The sequence below is a fragment of the Saccostrea echinata genome, unplaced genomic scaffold, assembly GCF_033153115.1.
Source record: "Saccostrea echinata isolate AGI-Se365-2 ecotype Australia unplaced genomic scaffold, CSIRO_AGI_Sech_v1 ptg000041l, whole genome shotgun sequence".
NCBI classification, from domain to species: domain Eukaryota; kingdom Metazoa; phylum Mollusca; class Bivalvia; order Ostreida; family Ostreidae; genus Saccostrea; species Saccostrea echinata.
In genome coordinates, this window is record NW_026889790.1 from 2,421,775 (window position 1) to 2,444,232 (window position 22,458).

The following is a 22,458-nucleotide window of genomic DNA, read 5'->3' on the forward strand; positions in this document are numbered from 1 at the left end:
TGCTATAACATACAGTAAGAAGCTGGGAAAGGTAACCCAATTCAGCGACTTTCTACAGCCTTCCTCCTCAGTCCCAAAACTCTTTAGAATTCACCCCCTCTTCATTCATCATATCCAGGACTGTCATATTTATTAGCTCACCTGAGCTGAAGGCTCAATTGAGCTTTTCTGATCGAAATTCGTCCGTTCTGTCGTCATCGTCGTAAACTTTTCAAATTTTCGTCTTCTTCTAAAGAACCACTGGGCCAATTTCAACCAAACTTGCCATAAAGTATCCTTGGGTAAAAGGGATTCAAGTTGTTCAAATGAAGGGGATCTTCCAAGGGGAGATAATTATGATTTCGTGAAAAAGTAATGGCATCTTTTAAAAATCTTCTCAAGAACCACTATGCTTGAAAACATGAAATTTATGTGGAATCATTGTGAGGTGATGTAGATTCAAATTTGTTCAAATCATGACCCCCGGGGGTAGGGTGGGGCCAAAATGGGCGATCAAAGTTTTGCATAGGAATACATAAGAAAAGTTTTTAAAAATCTCCTTCTCAAAAGCAGCAAAGCCATGATTGGTCATATTTATTTGGAAGCATCCTTAGGTAGTGTAAATTTAATTTTTTTCAAATCATGACCCCTGGGGTAGGTGGGGCCACAATAGGCGATCAAAGCTTTACAAAGGAATACCTAGGAAAATTCTTTAAAAATCTTCTTCTCTAGAACAGCAAAGTCAAGATTGGTCATATTTATATGGAAGCATCCTCAGGCAATGTAAATTCAAGTTTGTTCAAATCATATGACCCCAGGGGCTAGGGTTGGACAACAATGGGTGATCAAAGTTTTACATAGGAATACGTAATCAAATTTTTACATAGGAAAAATCTTTAAAATTCTTCACAAGAACAGCAAAGTCATGATTGGTCACAATAATATAAAGGCATCCTCAGGTAATATAAATTTGAATTTGTTCAAATCATGACCCACAGGAGAATAGAGGGGCCATAACAGGGGATTATAGTTATACAAAGGAATATAAAGGATATATATCAATAAAAATATTTTAAGAACAGCAAAGCCATTATGTATCATATTAATTCAAAAGCATCCTTAGGAAGTGTAGATTCAAGTTTGTTCAAATCATAACCCCCCCCCCCCCCCCCCCCGAACCACTTTTATATTTAAACTTTTCAATACTGAACTGATTTCTGCCTTTTCCTAGCCAAATTGCTCAGGTGAGTAATGTGGCCCCTGGGCCTCTTGTTATGTATTTTTTTTAAAGGGAGTTTTAAGGGGTTTTAGCTACTTAGATGTACTCTAGGCCGTGTAAAACAATGTCATTACTATAATTAAGGAAATTAATCTTGATTGAACACTGGATGGGCCTATCAAGTTTTTAATTACCACTTGTGATTAATTATTAATCCATTTGAACCTCATTAACATATATATTTCAATTTATACATTTTATCATATCAGAAGTTTGAAAACGCTTCCTCATAGATCATATATAATATTTGGTTGGAAAATCGATCGACTTTAAAAGTCGGGCTCGGAATTGTAAGTTATTTGTGTCACTTCCGTTAATATGCAGCATCTAACGACTGCAAATATGTTCAACTAAAACAACGTCAGATATTCTTCATGGTAAGTTAAATATATTTTCATTATATGAAAGAAACTTGCCAAAGAATTTAAATTTTTGATAAACTCCTTATTTCATTCATGCTGTCGAATATTAAAGCCTATTTGAAGTATTTCTTCATTGAAATATCAGCTGTGCTGTTTTGTTGTATTGCTTAAGGTAGGTCTCGGGTTTACTGCTTAAAAATTCTTACGAGAAAACATATCCTGAAAATTTGATATAATGTTCCTTAGAATTTATAGCATTTTATCTATAATTTTCATTAAATTTATTTGTCTACGTAGTTTTAATGCTGTATTACTGTAAATGCGGTATAGTTTTTAGTACTATTTTTACTCTTTACTATTGAAATATATAGAAAAATGACGTTTTTAAGTCAATTTTGCGGAAAGAGTTTCTTTAAAAAAGGTTGGATAACTTTTTAAAGACGTAGACGAATTAGTCAGGAATTTAAAAATATCCAGAAGAGGTAAAATTAAAGCTTTTGAGATAAAAAAATCACTATGTCTTCTTGCTAGTATTTTTGCTAAATAATTTCAAAGTTTGCTTTTATATTGCCAAAATGTTGCGTTATTAATGACTACAACGTCATGTGTTGAACGTATTCACGTTTACAAACGAGTATAAATATCTTTACATTTGGAATATGCAAGATCTTAAAGGCCGGTGACAGTTGCAAAATGTAATTTTATTCATCATTTCACTTATTGCGGAAACATGTTAGGATGACCAGCAACTTATTTACACTAGTATTGTGAAATTCATATTCTGCCCACAAAGTCAGAATGAACGGTATATTAAACATTTCTTGTGTATTAAAATTACCATGCAGCGACCATACCGCGAGTGATAAAATATTAATTCATGTATTTTTAGGATGTTCATGTTCAGTAAGATTTCAGGCATAACACATGAATTTGATCACTTTATTCGAAAACAGTGAAGAAAATTCAAATTCAATTCAATTTATTCATTCAAAAACCATGCATGTGGTACTTAAGGTACATAAACATATAAAACATATATACATTTGATACAGTCGGTCAAGCAAAAGGTGAGATTAACAAAAACATCCCAATACTGAGAAAAATGGAGGGGGGGGGGGGTTACCGGCAATGTTCTTTCTATATCAGTCGCAAGCTCGTATATAGCCCTAACTCTCAAACATTTCTTAATTTCGAATTCTCTCAATCAAATTTCCACACGCAAAATGTAAAACACTTGCATTTAGCTTATACACAGAGATCTTTTCTTATATAGAAAAAAATGTACTTGATACTTGTAAATTATTTACAGTATCATATATATAGGTCTGATAGTATGGGTGTTTGTTTAAATTTATTTTTGAAATGCATTTCACAGTTTGGTAGCCTGGATATACATAACGACTACACGAGATTCAAATACAAAATAAACAAATAATAATTATGATGATTGAAATAATAATAATAAATAACAGGAAAATACTTGTACTGTAATTGAATTTCATCCATTTTTAGTGTTGAGGATTGATTTCATCCTGAAAAAGATTCGCCTCGCAAACATGGTATAATACGCACTTCCCTTTGAGGTGCAAATTACGTGCGCATATACAACCCTTCAAGTTTTTGGCTAAGAAATTTACGATAATTTTCTTTTACATACCATAACTTTTACGCTGACTCATTTTGATTGACTTTTAGCAGTTTAGTAACACTTACAATATAAATTATTCCTTTCATTTGGTATCGTATTTAGTTTGTTCTAAGACATTAAACATAAACACATCAGAATTCAGACTGTCATTTAATAATGCCCCATCTTGGTTCATACGAGTACGAGGTTTATGTACAATAGCATGCATTTAATCTACTTGATTCGTACCTGTAGACTATTTACGAAGTTATTTTCAGAGAATTATACGGGTAACAACGCAACGTCGCCTTTGTGACGCAACTGACATCATAATCAAATGTGCATAAAACAACCGCTCAAATCGTCGAAATTGTGTACCAAAATTGATGACAAAAGCAAACCCGCATCCTACCTTAAGGTTGTATGTTCGTTCGCCCTAAAATTTGTTCACCCTTGACGCCGTTCGTCCTATTTCTCGTTCACCCAGAGTCCAATCACCCTAAAACTTGTTCGCACAGGGTCTGTTCGCCCTGTTTATATTGCAGAAAGTTGAATAATGAACCAATGGATTTTTTTTCAATAAATTATATGTACATTGGTACATAAATTGAATTTCAATCTTCAAAGGTAAAACTAGCTCATCCGCTGCTCAGCTCCATAATGTGCCTATTATAATGTCTCATGATCAGTCCTTTAAAAAATTGTTTTCAAAACATAACGCAGATTGTCCAAAAAAAAAAAAAAGAACACGGATATAAACCTCCAAATTACAGTGACATTATTAAGTATAAATAAACCAATTAAGCATGTTAAAAACATTAATATCAAATTTGAATCATTTAATTCAGATTTAAAAAAAATCACTGTAGCAGCATTTGGGAAAAAAAACCCACCAAGTCATAAAATATTGAATTAAATTATTAAGAAATGTTAATTATATTTGCTATATACTGTATATATATTAGGGCGAATGAGATATAGGGCGAACAAGATATAGGGCAAACGAGAATTATGGCGAACAGACCTTGCGCGAACGGACTCATGCGAATAGGTAGATAGGGCAAACGTACCCGATACCACTACTTAATTGATTATATTCGCATAAAACCTTTTTTTTTAAGAAAAATATAAATACATGTAAATATATATAATACCTTATGCATAATTATACTCATGGATAATTCTTACATGAATTTAAAGAAAATAACATGGTTGATAATGATGTTCGTACTGTATTAAACAAAGTACTTCTGAATATTGGTATCTTGAATACTGATATCTTGAATACCATGGAGACATTGTATGTCGAAGCAAAATGGGAGTTCCTATCATATTTTCTTTACGTTTTTTAACCTCGATATCTCGAATCCTCATTTTTTATGGTCCTATCAAGTTCGAGATAACAAGGTTTGATTGTATTACATAAGACACAATGCTGATTAAGTTCTGGATCAGGATTAATACATAAAAGGGCCTTCAAGCATAAATGCTATGGGACTGTCAAGAGAGAGAGAGGGGGAGGGATATTAGTCCCATTGGTGCATGGCTACATTGAAAGTAGCCACTATCTTGGCACATGCAACTTCTTCAATCAATCACAGTTCTTCAAAAGACTGAATGTCTAAATTGATTCTTTTTACAAATGAATGGTTTAAAACACTTTAAGTTGTTTGTTATTTGGTTATCAATAATGTTAATTGATTCTTAATTCTTGTATGAAGATGCACAGATGCACTGATCTTCTGTTTTATTTTCACTAATTGGAATTAAGTAATCATGACTTGGCAATGCTGGGACCAACCCCTGAACCAGCTTGCAGAAGAAGACTAAACAGTTTGCTTTTTTTCTTTGTTGTAGTGTTGGTAATATAAAGTCAGACAGTATATCCTATATCTTTTGATGATGTCTTGTTGAAGGTGAGGATCCCATACTATTGTTGTCTTGAGCTGAACTCTAGGGCTGAAAACACAAGTAATATATAACATGTATAAGCTGTTTTTCTACATTTCTACAAGGGGGGGGGGGGGGGGGGGGCAGTGTTTAAGACATAAGATTTCTTCTCAGAAAACCCAGCATTGACTTTGCTTTTTTGTGATTTTAGTAAAGTCTGAGGTACACATGATTTTATAGTATGTTTAGAAAAATTTACAACCTGCCACTTTTGAATTTAGTTAACGAAGGAAGTAAGTATGCAATGACTTGAATACATATCTATTTCACAAAAATGTAAGTCAACAGTTTTTTCTTTATAAATTCTGAATAAGAAAACACAATTTTAGATGTATGAGTGAATGTCGGTGATTTTGAGTCTGGAAGCCATGTGCTATAATGTATGACCTTGATCACTTCTAAGATCAAGTTTTACTTCTTACTGCAACTGTGTCAATGATGAATCTGTTAGTTACTCCTATTAAACTGCCACTGATTCAATGATGAATCTGTTTCTTCTAACTGCAAATGTTTCAGTGATGAATCTGATACTCCTAGCTGCAACTGTATCAGTGATGAATATGTTAGTTACTCCTAACTGCCACTGATTCAATGATGAATCTGTTTCTTCTAACTGCAACTGTGTCAGTGATGAATCTGATACTCTTAGCTGCAACTGTATCAGTGATGAATATGTTAGTTACTCCTAAATGCAACAGATTCAGTGATGAATCTGTTTCTTCTAACCGCAACTGTGTCAGTGATGAATCTGATACTCATAGCTGCAACTATGTCAGTGATGAATCTGTTACTTCTAGCTGCAACTGTGTCAGTGATGAATCTGTTACTTCTAGATGCAACTGTGTCAGTGATGAATCTGTTACTTCTAGATGCAACTGTGTCAGTTATGAATCAGTTAATCCTAGATGCAACTGTGTCAATGATAAATCTAACCTAACTGCAACTGTGTCATCATAATGATGAATTTGTTAAATATTTCCAGCTTAATTTCTGCTTACATGGTATTTATTTTATTTTGTTGTGTTTATTATTTTATGACTATCTATAATCTACCCTGATTTTGCTATTCATCATCTGTAAATGCAATTCCTAGATCATTAGTTTTGGTAGTGTTATTAATGAGGACATTACTTGTGTTAAAACTACCAGTCTGTGGGAGGAAAGAAGAGACGACAATATCTCAGAGGGTCATTTACTAATCATCATCTGTTACCCTAATTGATATGTGATAAGTGTCATTTACATACAGTACTGCTTAGATCTATATGTCCAGAGATAGTTACAGATAAGGTTCAAGGACAAGTGGGGACACACCCACTCTCCTCAAGCTGATAGTAAACAAATGGTATGGTGTAAATGTTTCTTGTCAAGGACGTACACGACACACACCTCTAATACTCAAACTAGTGTAAACAAGTATTTGATACAGTGTAGATGTTTTATGTCTTGTTTGTGTTTCTTGAAGACATTCCGGCTTTTTTTTAGTTATAGCTGTGTCAGCTGATTTGTAAGTATATGCCCATACTGGAGCTTAAAATACTTATAGAACTGCTCAGTTTTACATGTGTATGTATACTAACTGAAAAAAAAATCCAAGCTTAATAACTGAACATGATGAAATTTGAGGAGGATGATAAAAGTAATATTAGAAGCACTCATGTTTTATTGAATTGGTACATGTATTTAATGATATATTTTCCTTGCTTTAATGATTTTTTTTTTTACAATTTATTATTGTACATGGTTATATAACTTCCACAAAGAAAAATGTCAAATCAATATGAATTCGGCAGCAGCTTTTAATATGCAAACATCCATCAGACGTGTAATACATTGTATCCCATTACATCTATATAACAGTATGTTTCAAGGGAGGTATCATATTGCACTGCTGCACAGATAAAGGCTAAATTGTACAAGCGAAATCAAATTATGAATAACCTAGGTAACTTACTAAAATGATTTTATTTGTACAGACAGGAAAAAAGAGTAGGCTTGAAACATTCTTTCTATTATAAGTGTTTCAAAATGTGTCACATCTCTCACGAAAAACAACTGTTTACAATGGATCTCCACACCCGCAATTTTGTTTAATTATTCTGTTAAGTTCAGCCTTGGTGGTAATTTTCATTGATATTTTACGGAAATAAAAGTTTTTTCAATAACATGAGACATTTTTTTCACATAATTTCCTTGATTTTTTTTTTTAAATGAGAGATTTGAAGATGTATTTAAACCAGTATAATTGACCATATATATATATATATATATATATATATATATATATATATATATATATATATATATATATATATATATATATCAATATTTCCTTATTTATAGTGCCTCAAATTAACATGTTCGTGAGAACTTATCAATACCATCTCAGAATTCCATAAGAGCTTCATGAATTATTCAAACAAGTCTTAATAGTTCTGGTATTTTCAATGATTTTCTGAATACTTTGGTTTAAAAAAAACAAAGAAAGCAAACATTCTAGTAGCTGTGCTTAGAAACATTGCAATGTTTTGCTCCATGGGAAATTACATCTGGTGACTTTGAGAAAAATTGATGTGAAGTCAAATAATCATTGTTTTACTATGTAAATAAAAATGAAGTAGGTAAATCAAGGTTTTTTAATTAAAACTATAAGGTTTTTTAATTAAAACTATTGGAGTTGTCCATCAATATGGCATTCATTTTCTTTTATTTACATTGAGTTTGGGTTTAGCTCATATAAATCCTCATATAACTTTACAAATCTCTAAAACAGGATGAAGCAGTGGAGCACACTATGTTGAAAAATCAATGAATAAACTCAATATATACACCTTTATATGGTACAGTTTTATCCAAAGTTTAGAAATCATTTTCATCAGTGTTCAGAAAAAAATTTCCTCGAATAAATATTTCCTTATATGATAATTATTGATAGTTTGATGTATAAGAGGAAGTTTAATTTTACTCACAGCATATACTTAGTAACATTAACTATAGTGCTGTGTATTGCATATTCTTACTAACATTTTTTTGAATAGAAAACAAAACAGTTACGAGGTGGGTTATGGCCCTGATATTATTTCTTTTTCACTCAGTTTGTCATCTTTCTTGTTGGTGCTTAACTTCTGTAGAGGCAGAGTTGTAATGTTATGATACCACAATATCGTTTTTAGTTGCAATGATACACGTATTGTTTTGCCAGTGTAGTATCATGATACTCTTGTTAATTTCAGTCAGGGACAAAAATCGAGTAACAGAAGTACCAGGGGTATAATTAAAGTACATTTACCATGTTTATATGATGTATAAACCTGAATTTTAACTGGTGATAAATAATGCTGAGGTCAGCTTCATCTTTTGTTAACTTCTGAATTTTAGTGATTGCATTTTAATTTTAAAAATTTCATTGATTTTAAAAATAAAAAAAATTTTTTTTGATAGTTTGAATTCAATATAAATTTCAGAGCTTTTTGAGAGGATGCCAGCGAGCAGTGGTGTTATGGGGGAGGAGTTTGAATCGGTTCCGCTGCAGCCATTTTTACACCAGGTCAGTGGACACACGGGGATGTTCCGGTTTGACGACCAGACCGTGTGTAAACCACTGAATGTCAGAGAATATAACTTCTACCTCAACGTTCCACACAACCTCAAACAGTTCACTGCTGAATTCAGAGGTGAGGACCTAAAGACAAGGAACATGATCCAGTTTTATTTATACTTTCATGTGGTTATGCTCTTTAAATTTATTTAAAATTTCCTTGCATAAATGCTGCCTAAACTTTTTATTAACCCTGCAAAGTTGGGACATGTTTGCTGAAACACCCTGTATTTACATTTTTTTAACTCATTGCAAATGATGTGATTTATAGATGGCTTGTATATGTCTAGTACATTGTTTTTAATCCATTTGAAATCAATTAAGTCAATCCACTATGCAGTTAGATTCATTTTCATTTACCCTGAAGACAGTGTAGGTGTCACACTAATTAACAATTTACATGTTCACTTCTGTTGTAAAGATGTCAAACAATCTTGAGTAAATCTAATAATCACTTAATTCATCCTAAGGCAAAGATTATACTTTATCAAGAACAAAGAAATAATCTCAAACATGTAAAATCAGTTCAGACATGTAGATATATATGTCAAGTCCACCACCCCTGCAGCTCAGTGTTTTGCTTGCTCAGAATATGTATACCTCAAGATAGATTTTAAAGTGAACGTGTGAAAATGAAGATTGGCAACTTGCTCCCCATGAAATTTAGATCCAATTTTGAGCTGCTTTGATTCTTTATTGAGCCTTAATCATGTTAATATAAAGACTGAGAAAAATCAAACTAACCATTTGCATAAAAGCAATTAAACATTACACCTTGTTGCCACTTCTGCTTTTAATGAAACTATTTAGAATATACAAGTAATCATGGGTACATTTAGAATATATTTTAAATGCTGAAGATTGAAGAATGCTCAATATTCACATATGATAGGTGTTATATATGATCAAACTCAATCAACAACACAAGAAAAAAAAGTTTGACCTGAAGTAACTAGGTATTGGCAATATTATTCTAAAAATAGCTCTCATGATTGCCATGTTAACAAAGTGTAGCCATGCAAAATTTGTTGCAAAGTTTTTGTTTAATGTTGCTATCTTTAGGAAAGACATGGAAATTCAAGAGGGGCAAATGTACATTGTAAGGACCTTGCAACATGGGTAGCATAAGAAAAACTGGGATTAATTGCTACTTTGCAGTCTCTTCAGTATATATGCCAATATACATAGAATTCTTTCTTAAACAAACAGCTCTTTTAGACAGAAGAGATCTAAAAAGTATAAAATAAATGAGAGAAAAAAAAATTTGGTGTTCCGGTAGTGCAGTTGTAGAAATTGATTGGGTCAAACAGTTGCGTTTTTCTAGGTCAACTTCATGGTCACCAGCTCAGACAGGTGGGGTTTTTCTGGGTCAAGTGCTTGGTCACCATCTCAGACAGGTGGGTTTTTCTAGGTCAAGTGCATGGTCACCATCTCAGACAGGTGGGTTTTTAGCTCTACTGGTCAGAGACCAGAAGAGCTTATGCGATAGTAAGGTGTCCGTCGTCCGTCCGTCTAGCTGTCTGTCTGTCCGTCTGTAAACAATTTTCAAAACGCTACTCCTCCTACACAGGGCTCTCACACCACTTTTTGGGACTGGGGCCGGGGCCGTAAAAATTGGGAAAATTAACGACCTTTTGGGTAATTTTGGGAATATCATAACTAGACATTATACATTAAATTCATGATATATTCAGTTTCTGATGGTTGTTATCAACTGAATTTCAGTTTTGTAATGCAGAGAAATATGAATTACAAGTTTAGTAACTATGTTCTTTAATAATTGGTGAAGTGAAAGATTGGGAAAATTAAAACATTCAATTGGGAAAAAAGGTGCCTTTTTTGAATTGGGAATGGGGCCTTTGAACGGCCCCAAATATAGAGAATCAAGAGCCCTGCTACAGTTTTAGTCTGATTTCAATATAACTGGGCACACAAGTAGTCTACACTAAGATACATAATTCTGTATATCGGTTTAAGATTTCAATGAACGGTGTTGCCATGGTTACTAAAAATAGAGATTTCTGGGAAATACATTCAAAATGCTACTCCTCCTACAGTTTTGGTCTGATTTCAATATAACTTAGCATACGAGTAGACTACACTAAGATACATAATTCTGTGTATCGGTTTTTGATTTCAATGAACGATGTTGCCATGGCTACTAAAAATAGAAATTTCTGTGAAAAACTTTCAAAATGCTACTTCTCCTACAGTTTTGATCTGATTTCAGTATAACTTGGCACACAAGTAGACTATACTAAGATACATAATTCTATATATCAATTTTTTGATTTCGATGAACGGTGTTGCCACAGTTACTAAAAATAGAAATTTCTGTGAAATACTTTCAAAACCCTACTACTCCTACAGTTTTGGTCTGATTTCAGTATAACTTGGCACACAAGTAGAAGACACTAAGATACATAATTCTGTTTATCGGTTTTTGATTTCGATGAACGGTGTTGCCATGGTTACTAAAAATAGAAATTTCCTTAAAATATTTTCAAAATTTTACTCCTCCTCCTACAGTTTTGATCTGATTTCAGTATAACTTGGCACACAAGTAGACTACACTAAGATACATAATTGTCTTTAATTTGTTTTGGATTTTGTTGACTGATGTTGCCATGGTTACTATAATCAAAATTTCTGTAAAATTCTTTTAAAAGGCTATTCCTCCTACAGTTTTGATGATTGCAATAAATCTTGCCACAAAAAGAGACTAAACTAAGGATCATTATTCTATTTATTGCTGTTGCAAAGTTTCAAGTCCAAGTGCTACTTTAATCTTCCTTTGTTATAAGTACAAACCAGTAGAGCTACAGTCTTGTCAGAGACTTCTGGTTTCTGGGTCAAGTGCTTGGTCACCATCTCAGACAGGTGGGTTTTTCTGGGTCAGGTGCATGGTCACCAGCTCAGACAGGTGGGTTTTTTTGGGTCAAGTGCTTGGTAACCATCTCAAACAGGTGGGTTTTTTCTGGGTCAAGTGCTTGGTCACCATCTCAGACAGGGCGGTTTTTCTAGGTCAAGTGCATGGTCACCAGCTCAGACAAGTGGGGTTTTTCTGGGTCAAGTGCATGGTCACCATCTCAGACAGGTGGGTTTTTCTAGGTCAAGTGCATGGTCACCATCTCAGACAGGTGGGATTTTTCTAGGTCAAGTGCTTGGTCACCAACTCAGACAGGTGGGTTTTTCTGGGTCAAGTGCATGATCACCATCTCAGACAGGTGGGGTTTTTCTGGGTCAATTGCATGGTCATCATCTCAGACAGGTGGGGTTTTTCTAGGTCAAGTGCATGGTCACCATCTCAGACAGGTGAGGGTTTTTTTAGGTTAAGTGGTAACCAGCTCAGACAGGTGAGGTTTTTCTAGGTTAAGTGGTAACCAGCTCAGACAGGTGAGGTTTTTCTAGGTGAAGTGGTTAGCAGCTCAGAAGGTGGATTTTTTTCTGTTGTAAGCAGTCCCGAGCTCAGACAGGCAGGGTTTTTCTGGGCATTCTTACTTTCTTCCATATTATTTAGAGATCACACGTAATAAAGTTTCGCAAACCAATGGGTATGCATACAAGTACGTGTAGCAGGGGGTTCCCGCAGAAATTTGTACATTATGTCATCAGATTTGCTATTGATGAATTTCTACACATATATCCACTTACGTATAGATTGCCAGGTACACATAAGTCCAAACTTGTAGCTTATATTTTTGTATCTTCTTTTGATTTCCATAAAAGTGTGTGTTTTTCCAAAACCTGAAGATTTGATGCAAATAAAAATATAAAGTAAAAAATACAATTTTACACAGTGTTAAATACTCAGCCTTTAGACTTTAAAAACATGCTTTGATGGATTAAAATTATAAGAGCTCTTTTCAAATTATTTTTTATAAATATATGCTTATATTTACTTAAAACAGTCATATACATAATAGATTTTATGTATTTTCTTAAGATTTTTAATGATAAGTATTTCTGCATTAAAAACTCTTACAAGTACACATACACTTTATACATTGCTAAACAAGAAAAGTAATTTAAATGTGTACATGTACATGTAATTCTAACTTGTAGTTTACACATACAAATGCACACTCACGAGTTTGCTAAACCTCTCTAGTATCTCAGCATCTCCTAGAAATTAATTAAAGCACCACATTGTAAACTAGCTTGAAAGCTAGTTGTGCCATCCTAAATAAAAACAATTATTTTAATTAGGAACTATAGAAGTGGAGATCCGTGAGGACAGTGATGGGTATGTGACAATTCTGGGTCGTTTACCCTTGTCAACTAAATGGCAAAAATCATCCAACGGTGAAAGCCTTGCAGGCAGGGCTCAACAGACAGATAAGAAAGAGGAGGGACAACACAGGTACTGGCTTTATGATCACTTGTACAAAATCAGGAGGATAAGTGTAAATTATTAAAAAATAATTAAGTTTCATACTCTCGATGAAAAAATTTATTGAACAATTCTATAAATTATTGGAAAAATTATTATTATTTTTTCCTGTTGCGAGTTCATACTAATTTGAAGTCCCGGTTTTTGTATTCTTTATGTATCTTTATAAGACACCTTTATTTGGTGCCTGGTCATCATTGTGATGTAATATGATCAGAATTACAGGCCATGTGCTTCTTCCTACATCTTAAGTTGTAGTTCTTGAGGAACATTCAGTCCATTAAATCAGAAGTTATTTTGTAGTTTGCGACTTTTGAGGAGTGGCAGTGTAGAAATGAGTACGCAGACAGACCAGGTATTCCACTCCCGAGACTCTGACCGTAAAACAGAAAACATCAACCCCTGGAGTCTGAGGTGTCACAAGAAGACATTGTCTAAACTGAGGAAAGCTAACCAAGGCCCTGTCACACACTGCAGTATCCTTCTATACACTACTGTTTAACTAGTAATTCAGATATATAGACATGTAGGATTTCCTGCATTTAACTACATGTATTACATAAATATTTACATTACAAAAATGACAAACTTACTTTTCATTTGAACAGCCAGTGAGGGACAAATCCAGGATTTGAAGTTAGAGGGGGCACCAGCTAATTAGGCAGTGGAAAGGGGTTTTAGAGTGTAGCCTTGAGACCTGGTAGGGACGCGGGGGGTGGGGGGGGGAGGGGGGGGGCAAAGCTCCGGAATTCCAGGGATTTTATAGGGCAGAAATGGAGTCTTCAAAGTAGATTTTACTATTTCTTGTTGTCATGGTTAATGCCTAGAGTTAATAAAACTACAAATATTCTATAGTCTGTGGAATCAAAGACTAGAAGTCAAGCCCAAACAGGCTCCTGCCACGCAAAAATATAAAAATATAAAAACAAAACCTTTTACTTACACCCCTTTGTCTGATAAATCATTTCTTTTCAATGAAGGAACTTTTAAATTTGCCACTGGTATTAATGGAAGCTTGTTCTGAAGATTTTTTTTTGTATGTAATTTTGAATGTCAAATGTACTAAATTTGAATGTTTTCTTGAATGATAATTTGAATGCAAAGGATATGTCAAAGTGAGTGGTTCAAACTTGGATTGATTTAATATTAAGTTTTATAATCTCAAACACTTTTTATCTTGGAAGTATTTTGTAAACCTCACTGAGTTAGAGATACTATCATAAATGCAGCAATTTAGACTTACAGCATAAAAGGCCTCACTACACAGTGCATAGATTGTTTTATCCTTTCTGAGATTATTTTATCTTAACAAATATCCCAGAGTTTATATTGTTGGAGAATGTGGCAGCACAGTTCTGTCACCCAAGCATTCTGGACCTGAAAATGGGAACCAGACAACATGGAGATGATGTCTCTCCTGACAAGAAGGAAAGATTTATGAAGAAATGTCAGAACACAACATCCAGCAGCCTAGGGGTCAGGGTGTGTGGGATGCAGGTAATTAGACCAGTGTAAGGGTTACAGTCTGTGGGATGCAGGAAAGTTGACCAGTGTAAGGGTTACAGTCTGTGGGATGCAGGTAAAAACACCTAGCCTAGGGTCATGGACTGGGGCATGCAGGTAATTACATCTGGCTTGCAGGTAATTACACCTGGCCTTGAGCCATGGACTGAGGCATGCAGGTAATTACACCTGGCCTTGAGCCATGGACTGAGGCATGCAGGTAATTACACCTAGCCTAGGATCATAGATAATATCAGACTTTGGGGTTATACTTTGAAGCATGCAGGTAATTACATCAGCATAGTAGTCAGCATCTGAGGCAGGCAGGTAAATACAGTATAGAAGTCATGCTGTGAGGCATGCAGTAATTAAACTAAGTCTTGGGGTCATGTTAATGGAAGTAATTACACCAGGCAGTGGTCATGTTCCATTTGATGGAGGTATTTACACTAATCAAAGGTCATGGTCTGAAGCATGCAGGTAATTACTCAGTTCAGTGCTAGGTGTCATGGTAGATTGTACTTGCTTGGGGGTCATGGTCTGTTGGATGCAGGTAACTACATCAGCCAAGGGGTTATGGACCAAGGCAAGGGGGATGAGGGTCATGATATGAGACAAATACTTGCCCAGGGGTGATTGCACTAGTATGTGGAATATGTTTGCTTGTGTTGATGTAGCATTTGTTCGTATCCATTTGTTACCTAGTTTCCCACAAAACACTGTGTGTAAACCTCAGGTAATTCTTCAAGCAACCAGATGACATATTGTCTTTTTTATTGTAGTGCAGTTTCGCAATACAAAATAAGAGTTTCTCAAAGTTGATTATTTGCTTTTCATCCAATAAAATGAAAGATTTTTATTTTCTTTTAAGGTTTATCAGGAAGACAGTGATAAATATATTTGTGTTAATAAATACTATGGGAGAAGTTTGGGAGTTGATGGCTTTAAACAGACCTTGCACCAGTTTCTTCACAATGGCTTTGAACTGAGAAAGGACCTGCTGGATCCCATCATTAAAAAACTCAAAGACCTTCACAGACAGGTGCAGTCACTTGACACATATCGTTTCTACTCTAGCTCTCTCCTCATTATGTATGATGTACGCTCACAGGAGGAGCGCCCAGACAAAGACTTGGGGAGTGATGAAGCCAGTGCCCAGTCTAATATTGTCGATGTCCGGATGATCGATTTTGCCCACAGCACCCATAGTGGGTTTCAGAATGATACCACAGTCCACACGGGGCCAGACCAGGGCTATCTGTTTGGACTGAAAAACTTAATTGATGTTTTTACAGACATGCGATGATTGTTCTTATAGAAGAACAGCGATCACTCAGTTTGTGGATGAGGTTCTGGAGGAGAAATGTGCCCAGGAATTGTTATGTTCAAGGGGTTGCTTCTCTGGTTGAGCCAAGTGTTTCTGATTCTCACTCATTATAAACCTTGGCCTATTGTTCTATACTTTTTTTTTTACTTTTTATGCACATACCAAGTATCTGGAAGCTTCTACTGTTGCTAGCAAATGGCATCAAAAGGAAATTGTTTCATTGTCAAATCTGATGTTTTAAAAGCACAACAAGATAAGGTTTTATGAGGGAGAGAACTACTTAAGGAGTAACAGAAACACTTGTCTTGCAAAAGATGTTAAGACTTCCCACATAATTGACTTTTGAATTGTTTGAGCTCTACATTGTTCTTTATTTTGGAGAGAGCTCACTACTAGTGAGTATTATTTGAATGATTATTATGGCATTATGTACAGTGAACTTTTAGGGAGAAAAAAATTAATTTAATTTTGCAGTAATGAGAAGTTGGGAGTGGTAAAGGAAAAAATCTGTTCAAATTTAATTTCTTGTCATGGTCGGTTGGCCAAAGGGAACTTAACATGAAAATCAAGATATTTTAAGTATTATTGATTCATAACAAACAGACTTTTTTCTGTAGATTTATTACAGAGTTGTTAAAAAAGGGGCACTGAAACACCCCCCCATAAACCTATTAAATAAATAAATAATTTTTTAAAAAAAAATACAAAGTAACCTAAAACAAAAATGAATTACAAAAAATATATCAATATGATCTAGTTAAACAATAAAAAGGAAAAAGTTTCCACGGTGAATGCAACAACAGGAGATTTTTTTTTGGAAACTTGATGAGAATGTGAGTTATCCTGTATTTCTAAAATTTGATATTTTATATAATATGTAGTAGGGAAGATCTTTATTATTTAATTTGACCATGAGATATATTTATATAGCACAGGTACATTACCTTATGTATTTATGTAAATATATTGCTATTGATTTAATGGTCAGGTTGTTAATGAAACTTTTGTCCTCAGTTTTAATGATGTTTTATCAATTGTAGAACAATTTTACTTTGTCTCAATTATTTTTCTTAGATCTCATGAAATAAAAGAATGGCTTTTTTTTTTAATATATTTTTTTTTTTACAATATTATTACTGTGTATACAGGTAAAGAGAAACATGCATGTATTTTAAATTTTCAATTGTGTTTGTAAGATACTGTGGAATCATCATTGTTTGTGGGAGATCAATGTTTGTGGATTTCAAGGGTCACCCTTTCCCATGAATTTACATCCCTGCAACTAATAATTTTGTCAATGTACGGTTCTTTGAATCTCTTTTGTTTTGAGTTAACAACAAAATTACACCCCTATGAACCAGCAAAATTATGATTACCAATGAATATTGAATCCCCACAAATTAAAGTGATTCCACAGAAAACGATTTATGAACTATAAAACTGGATAGTTGAAGCTTATTTGCCTGCCATTGTTGTTCCCGCTTGTTTGGAAGTATTCCATTTCTTTGATAATATTTTGATATTTTAAATACCATACACTTAATATCTTGGTATTAGATTCAAAAACTGTTAAAAGCCAAAAACATCAGAAATTTTAATGCAAGGGAGATGTTTGTGTTTTGTGCAAGAAAAAAAACTATCAATACCCAGTAATTTTTTAAATTACAAAATGTGATGTAAAGATGTCTCATTTTAATTGTTGCATGTGTTATCCAGGTTTTACTGGGTAATTTAATTCATTGTTAGAGATATTTGGTATTTTGGGATATTGTTTCTGGTAGAGGTTTAGATTTTTCACAAAGGAGCCTTACATTGCACCATTCTGATTATCACGGAACTATATTTGTTAACAAATTTGCTGAATGGGTCACTGTATCATTATGGAATCTGAGATGATTTATAAATATGTTAAACCTACTCCATTGAACCACTATTGGTTGTCATATTTCTGAAAATTCTCTCTTGCATTCCAGGAGCTTTGGCAGCATCTTTTTTCACTTAATTTTGTTTCTGTCCATTAATGTTCATGAAACTCATTGTCATTCATCAGCACATATTTAGATTTTTTTACTCTGTGTTTTATGTTTGTTCAGTTCTTCTGTGTCTTGTTTTAAGACTGTAACATAATTTTGTGTTGTGAACAGAATAATTCTCATTTCTGAACTCATGTCCACCACGGTTCTCATCTCAGGGAGTCAATCATCTACAAAATTAAGCAAAGTTAAGGATGGGGGACCAGCAAACTAGTTCTGACAAATGAGATCACAAAGTGAAGAAGAGGACCAGTCTAATAGTCATGTGGCCTCTTGTACCCTTCAAATAAGTTATTCACAAATTCTACTGTAACCTTTAAGTAAAATATTCAGAATGATTAGAAGAAAATGAGATTAGATGTCCATGTAATTTTCTTGTTATGGTGCACTTGTGTTTTAGATCATACTGCTCTCTCAACAAATTGTCTCAAGCGGAATTCATTTTGTTGCACACATCTGGAATTTTACTTTCAGCACAGAGGAATACTAGTATATCATTAATAAATTAATCAAGTTCTTGTCTTTTGTTTAGTTTAATCAGGTAGATGCACGTATTAGGAATCAACCACAGAGATTATGAATAGCATTGTTGATTGTGAGCCCTGAATGTTATTGCTAAATGGATTGTGATCAAGATATTTGTTGATAGATATCTCTTGTGTTGTACATGTTAACTTTGCAATAAAAGAGAATACATCTTTCAAATAGTGTTTCAGTAGATTTAAGACAGCTATACAATAAGTATACATGTATTGTTTTTGAGTTTCTCTACAGGGTTGTGAGAGTAAAGTTAACGTACACAAATGTGTCATTGAACAAGAGGTAAATGTATACATTGTACGTCATGTGATAAATGTATCAATTGTCCACCAGAATTGTTGAGCAATCTTGAAACAGGACAAAAGAATAAGAAAAGGAAAGGGACAGCAAATTAGCAAGAAATGATCTGAAGGAGACGAAAAATCCAGCTGTCAATTTTTAACAATGTATGTGGTATTTCTGCTTGTCATATCAACAGACTGATCAAAGGCACAAATACTGACAGGCGCTGATCCAGGATTTTTTCCCGGGGGGGGGGGGGGGGGGTCATTCCCAGTCAAAAAAAATCCAACCCAGAATTTCTTGACAAATAAAAATAAAAGTTAACTCCTTTCCCAAGCGTGAAAAACCTGTGGAACTATTTCGTGGGGGGAGGGAGTAGTCGTTGACTTCTAAAGCTTTTTATCTATGACTTTTCATACCAACTTAACACACATCCGCGTTTTCGAGGGGATTCTGCGTTTTCTGGGGGGGGGGGGGTCCAAGATTACTTTTAGTTAGTTTAGTATATACATTTAATAACTGCAAATTCCGGGGACGGGGGGAGGGGGTCTGGACCCCCCTCTAGATCCGCGCATGACTGATTAGTGATAGTCTTTGTGTAGATGAACAAAGTAAATTCAATAATAACATTGCCTTTGTTATTTCAGTTTCATACTAGTGTAAAAACATTCATTGTAAACCCAGAAATGTAGGAATAATCAGCTTGTAGAGCACTTTCACCTCGCGTGTGTGTAAAGTGTCTTCAAAACAGGAATGGTTCTTATGCAACACATTCCTTCGTTTGTCAAACCCGGTATTATTTTTCTAATTGTAAATTCTCTGATAGAACCTACTAAAAAAAACTCTTGCATACAGTCTCTAGCCGCATAATCATTACCAAGCTCTTCCTACAAAAACATTCTGTCAACAGTTTGATTTCATTTTAATAGCGAATATTCTATTAAAAAAAAAAACTATTAAAAATTTCCATGCTTTTCTGCCAGTATTCCGCATGCTTTCGGGGAAAGAAATCTTCCCTTTTTAAATTTTTATTAAAACTGTTTTTTAGTTAGAAAAATCTATAGTATATTTAGTGACCTTTGTTAAGGTTTTGATATTTAAGTTGTTTATTACTAGTTAATGGCATTCCACGCCATCACCTTGACCTAAGACTTACTTATAATTATAAGGCTAGTTTATTTAAGTATAATAGATAGGGTTTATATTTTTAGCACTTCCCCAAGGAAACTTATCTTGTTTGTCCTAGCTACTAGACGCCAACATTAACGGAAAGTTACATTTGTCTGATTTTAGTTCTACTCAGGGCATACTTTCCCAGATTATTCGTCCGCGGATTTACGCAGGGATATACAATAAAAACATAAATTGTCACATTTTAATGTTAACTTTTTTTCTACCTAATAAAACAAGATGTTAAGGATGTTTTTTTTTTAAATGTGTGAATTAATAACTAGAGTCTTCCAACGAACAGGAACACATATGACGCAGGTAAAGCAACATTTAGATATTATTGTTTCGAGTTTAATTTTATCTATCAAGAAAAACTGGGAAAAGAAATCAAGGCCAAAAAGAGGCATTAAACTTAGTTAAAAATAAAAAAAAAAAAGTCTATGAACATACAAAATATCAAAATCCAACCTTTTATGGACATAGTCTTTAACAGCCGGACAGACAGATGGACAGACGCCATGATGAAGTGATCCCCAAGTTTTACTCTGCTTTGATTTTTAATACAGTCAAACCCGTGAAAGACCTATCAAGGGAAATGCTTAAACGGTCACATTTAACACGTAGTCTCTTACAGAGATATAGTATGTCAAAAATCATTTGTTTATGATATTTGCATCATAAATCGAAAGATTTAGCAAAAAATATGTGTAAAGCAAAATGACAACAAAATCATTAAGCAAGTGTACAGTAAATGCTGCGAAGGTTATCGTCCATGTCAATGTCACCTGACTTTAATTTATAGCGTAAAATTGGAGCATGCAAAGGTAAAAAAAAACTTTTTTTTATTATACATTTTTTAAGCTTTGAAACGTGTTATTTTATTAATCCTAGTACTTATTAGAAATGAACGAAATTTGCATGATCCGTACAAAAATTCTAATTTTGTGACCCCCCTTTTTTGGGTCACTCTATCTGTTTTTTTTTAAAGCACGAAATCGTATTCTAGCAGTTGGGTGATACAAGTTTTTAAATATTTGAAAATCTCTCATATCAAAAATATATGAAGCAGTTTTTCCTCCATAATTTATTTCTCCCATTTCTTGTCCTCTATTCATTGCGTGTGTTGGTATTCACGGCATCATATACTTTTCTTTTAACCATTGAACTACTATGAGAGTAATAAATGCACTTGAATAAGTGTACACATAGCTGCTTTATTGCTTTTTAAAAACAAGAAACCTTTCATGTACATGTATATCATGTCGTGATATAAACTCGAATAGTTCTTCCTATTTATTGAAGTCTAGTTCCAAATTATTATCGCATCAAGTGGGGGAAATAACAAAAACAAAAAAAGTTTGAATCATCTGTCATTTCCTTTTTACTTTATTTTAATTTCTTTTTATTTTCTAAATTCACTGTAAATCATCACAACAAATGTGTCCTTATTGCGTAGTTCCCTCAACTGCGTAGTTCCTCCCAACTCTAACAGGTGCTCTATCGGTACATACAGAGTGAACTGAGAAAATAATAGTAATTGAGATCAATGCTGCCTTTGTAACAATGCTGCCTTTTTAATGATTGTTTATAGTTTTAAAAATTCTATATATTACATGTATATATGCGAATAAAGGAATAGAAGACGTGTTAAGACAGGTGACCGTTAAAGCTTGACATTTGTGCTCAGTTACTGCCATTTTACATAAAATAATGCCATTTCCGTTTTTTTTTTCTCTGAAAGATGGGAAATCATACCTTCATGTATTTTATGACTTTCAGGGCTGAAACTAATCTTAAAAGTATGTATAGTGTCATTTAAATATTTTTTATTTGTTGTTATGACCTTGATTAATATCAAAAACTTGAATATGATAAGGTAGTAAATAGCAATATATTTTGGGATGGGCCAATGTTTATCGTATACTTTAGAGATACGTTTTTACCTATGACAAGAATACCCATTTTTTTAAACCGTAAGTTAGATATTTGTGCAAATACAATAATTAATTTCAAGATTTCATCTGTATCTCATCATATATTACTGTGTTGTTAGTTCCCGGGATCTCCCAAATTAAGAATATCATGGCAGTCTTACGTACATGTACTTGTATATCAAGTAGATTTTGTAGATCTTGTCTACAGTAACAAAATTAAAGTAATAATTTTTTGTTACGATTATGATCTACTTAACACTACGAAGGATAGTAGAGTATAACACGTAATTTCTTTTTATGATTCCATTAAAAGAAAATTATTCGTAGGCGCGGATTCAGAGATTTTTTTAAAGCTATTTAAAACGAGAATATATACGTATGTAACCTAGAAAAATTATCTTGCCAATTCCTGCATGTTTGAATGAAATAAAGAAATAGTTGGGGTGTAAATATTATGTATTGTATTTCAATTTTACAAGTT

The 22,458-nt window shown here is 33.7% G+C and overlaps 1 protein-coding gene across 1 annotated transcript; it reads left to right on the top strand.

The window, feature by feature from the left end:
- Positions 1–1,529: 1,529 nt before the first annotated feature.
- On the top strand, positions 1,530–18,756 carry LOC133200739 (inositol hexakisphosphate kinase 1-like). Its single transcript, XM_061336522.1, has 6 exons — positions 1,530–1,635; positions 8,662–8,871; positions 13,005–13,158; positions 13,492–13,664; positions 14,510–14,685; positions 15,563–18,756. The coding sequence occupies exons 2-6, from the start codon at positions 8,676–8,678 to the stop codon at positions 15,995–15,997; spliced, it is 1,134 nt and encodes a 377-aa protein (XP_061192506.1). The 5' UTR covers positions 1,530–1,635; positions 8,662–8,675; the 3' UTR covers positions 15,998–18,756.
- The last annotated feature ends 3,702 nt before the right edge of the window (positions 18,757–22,458 follow it).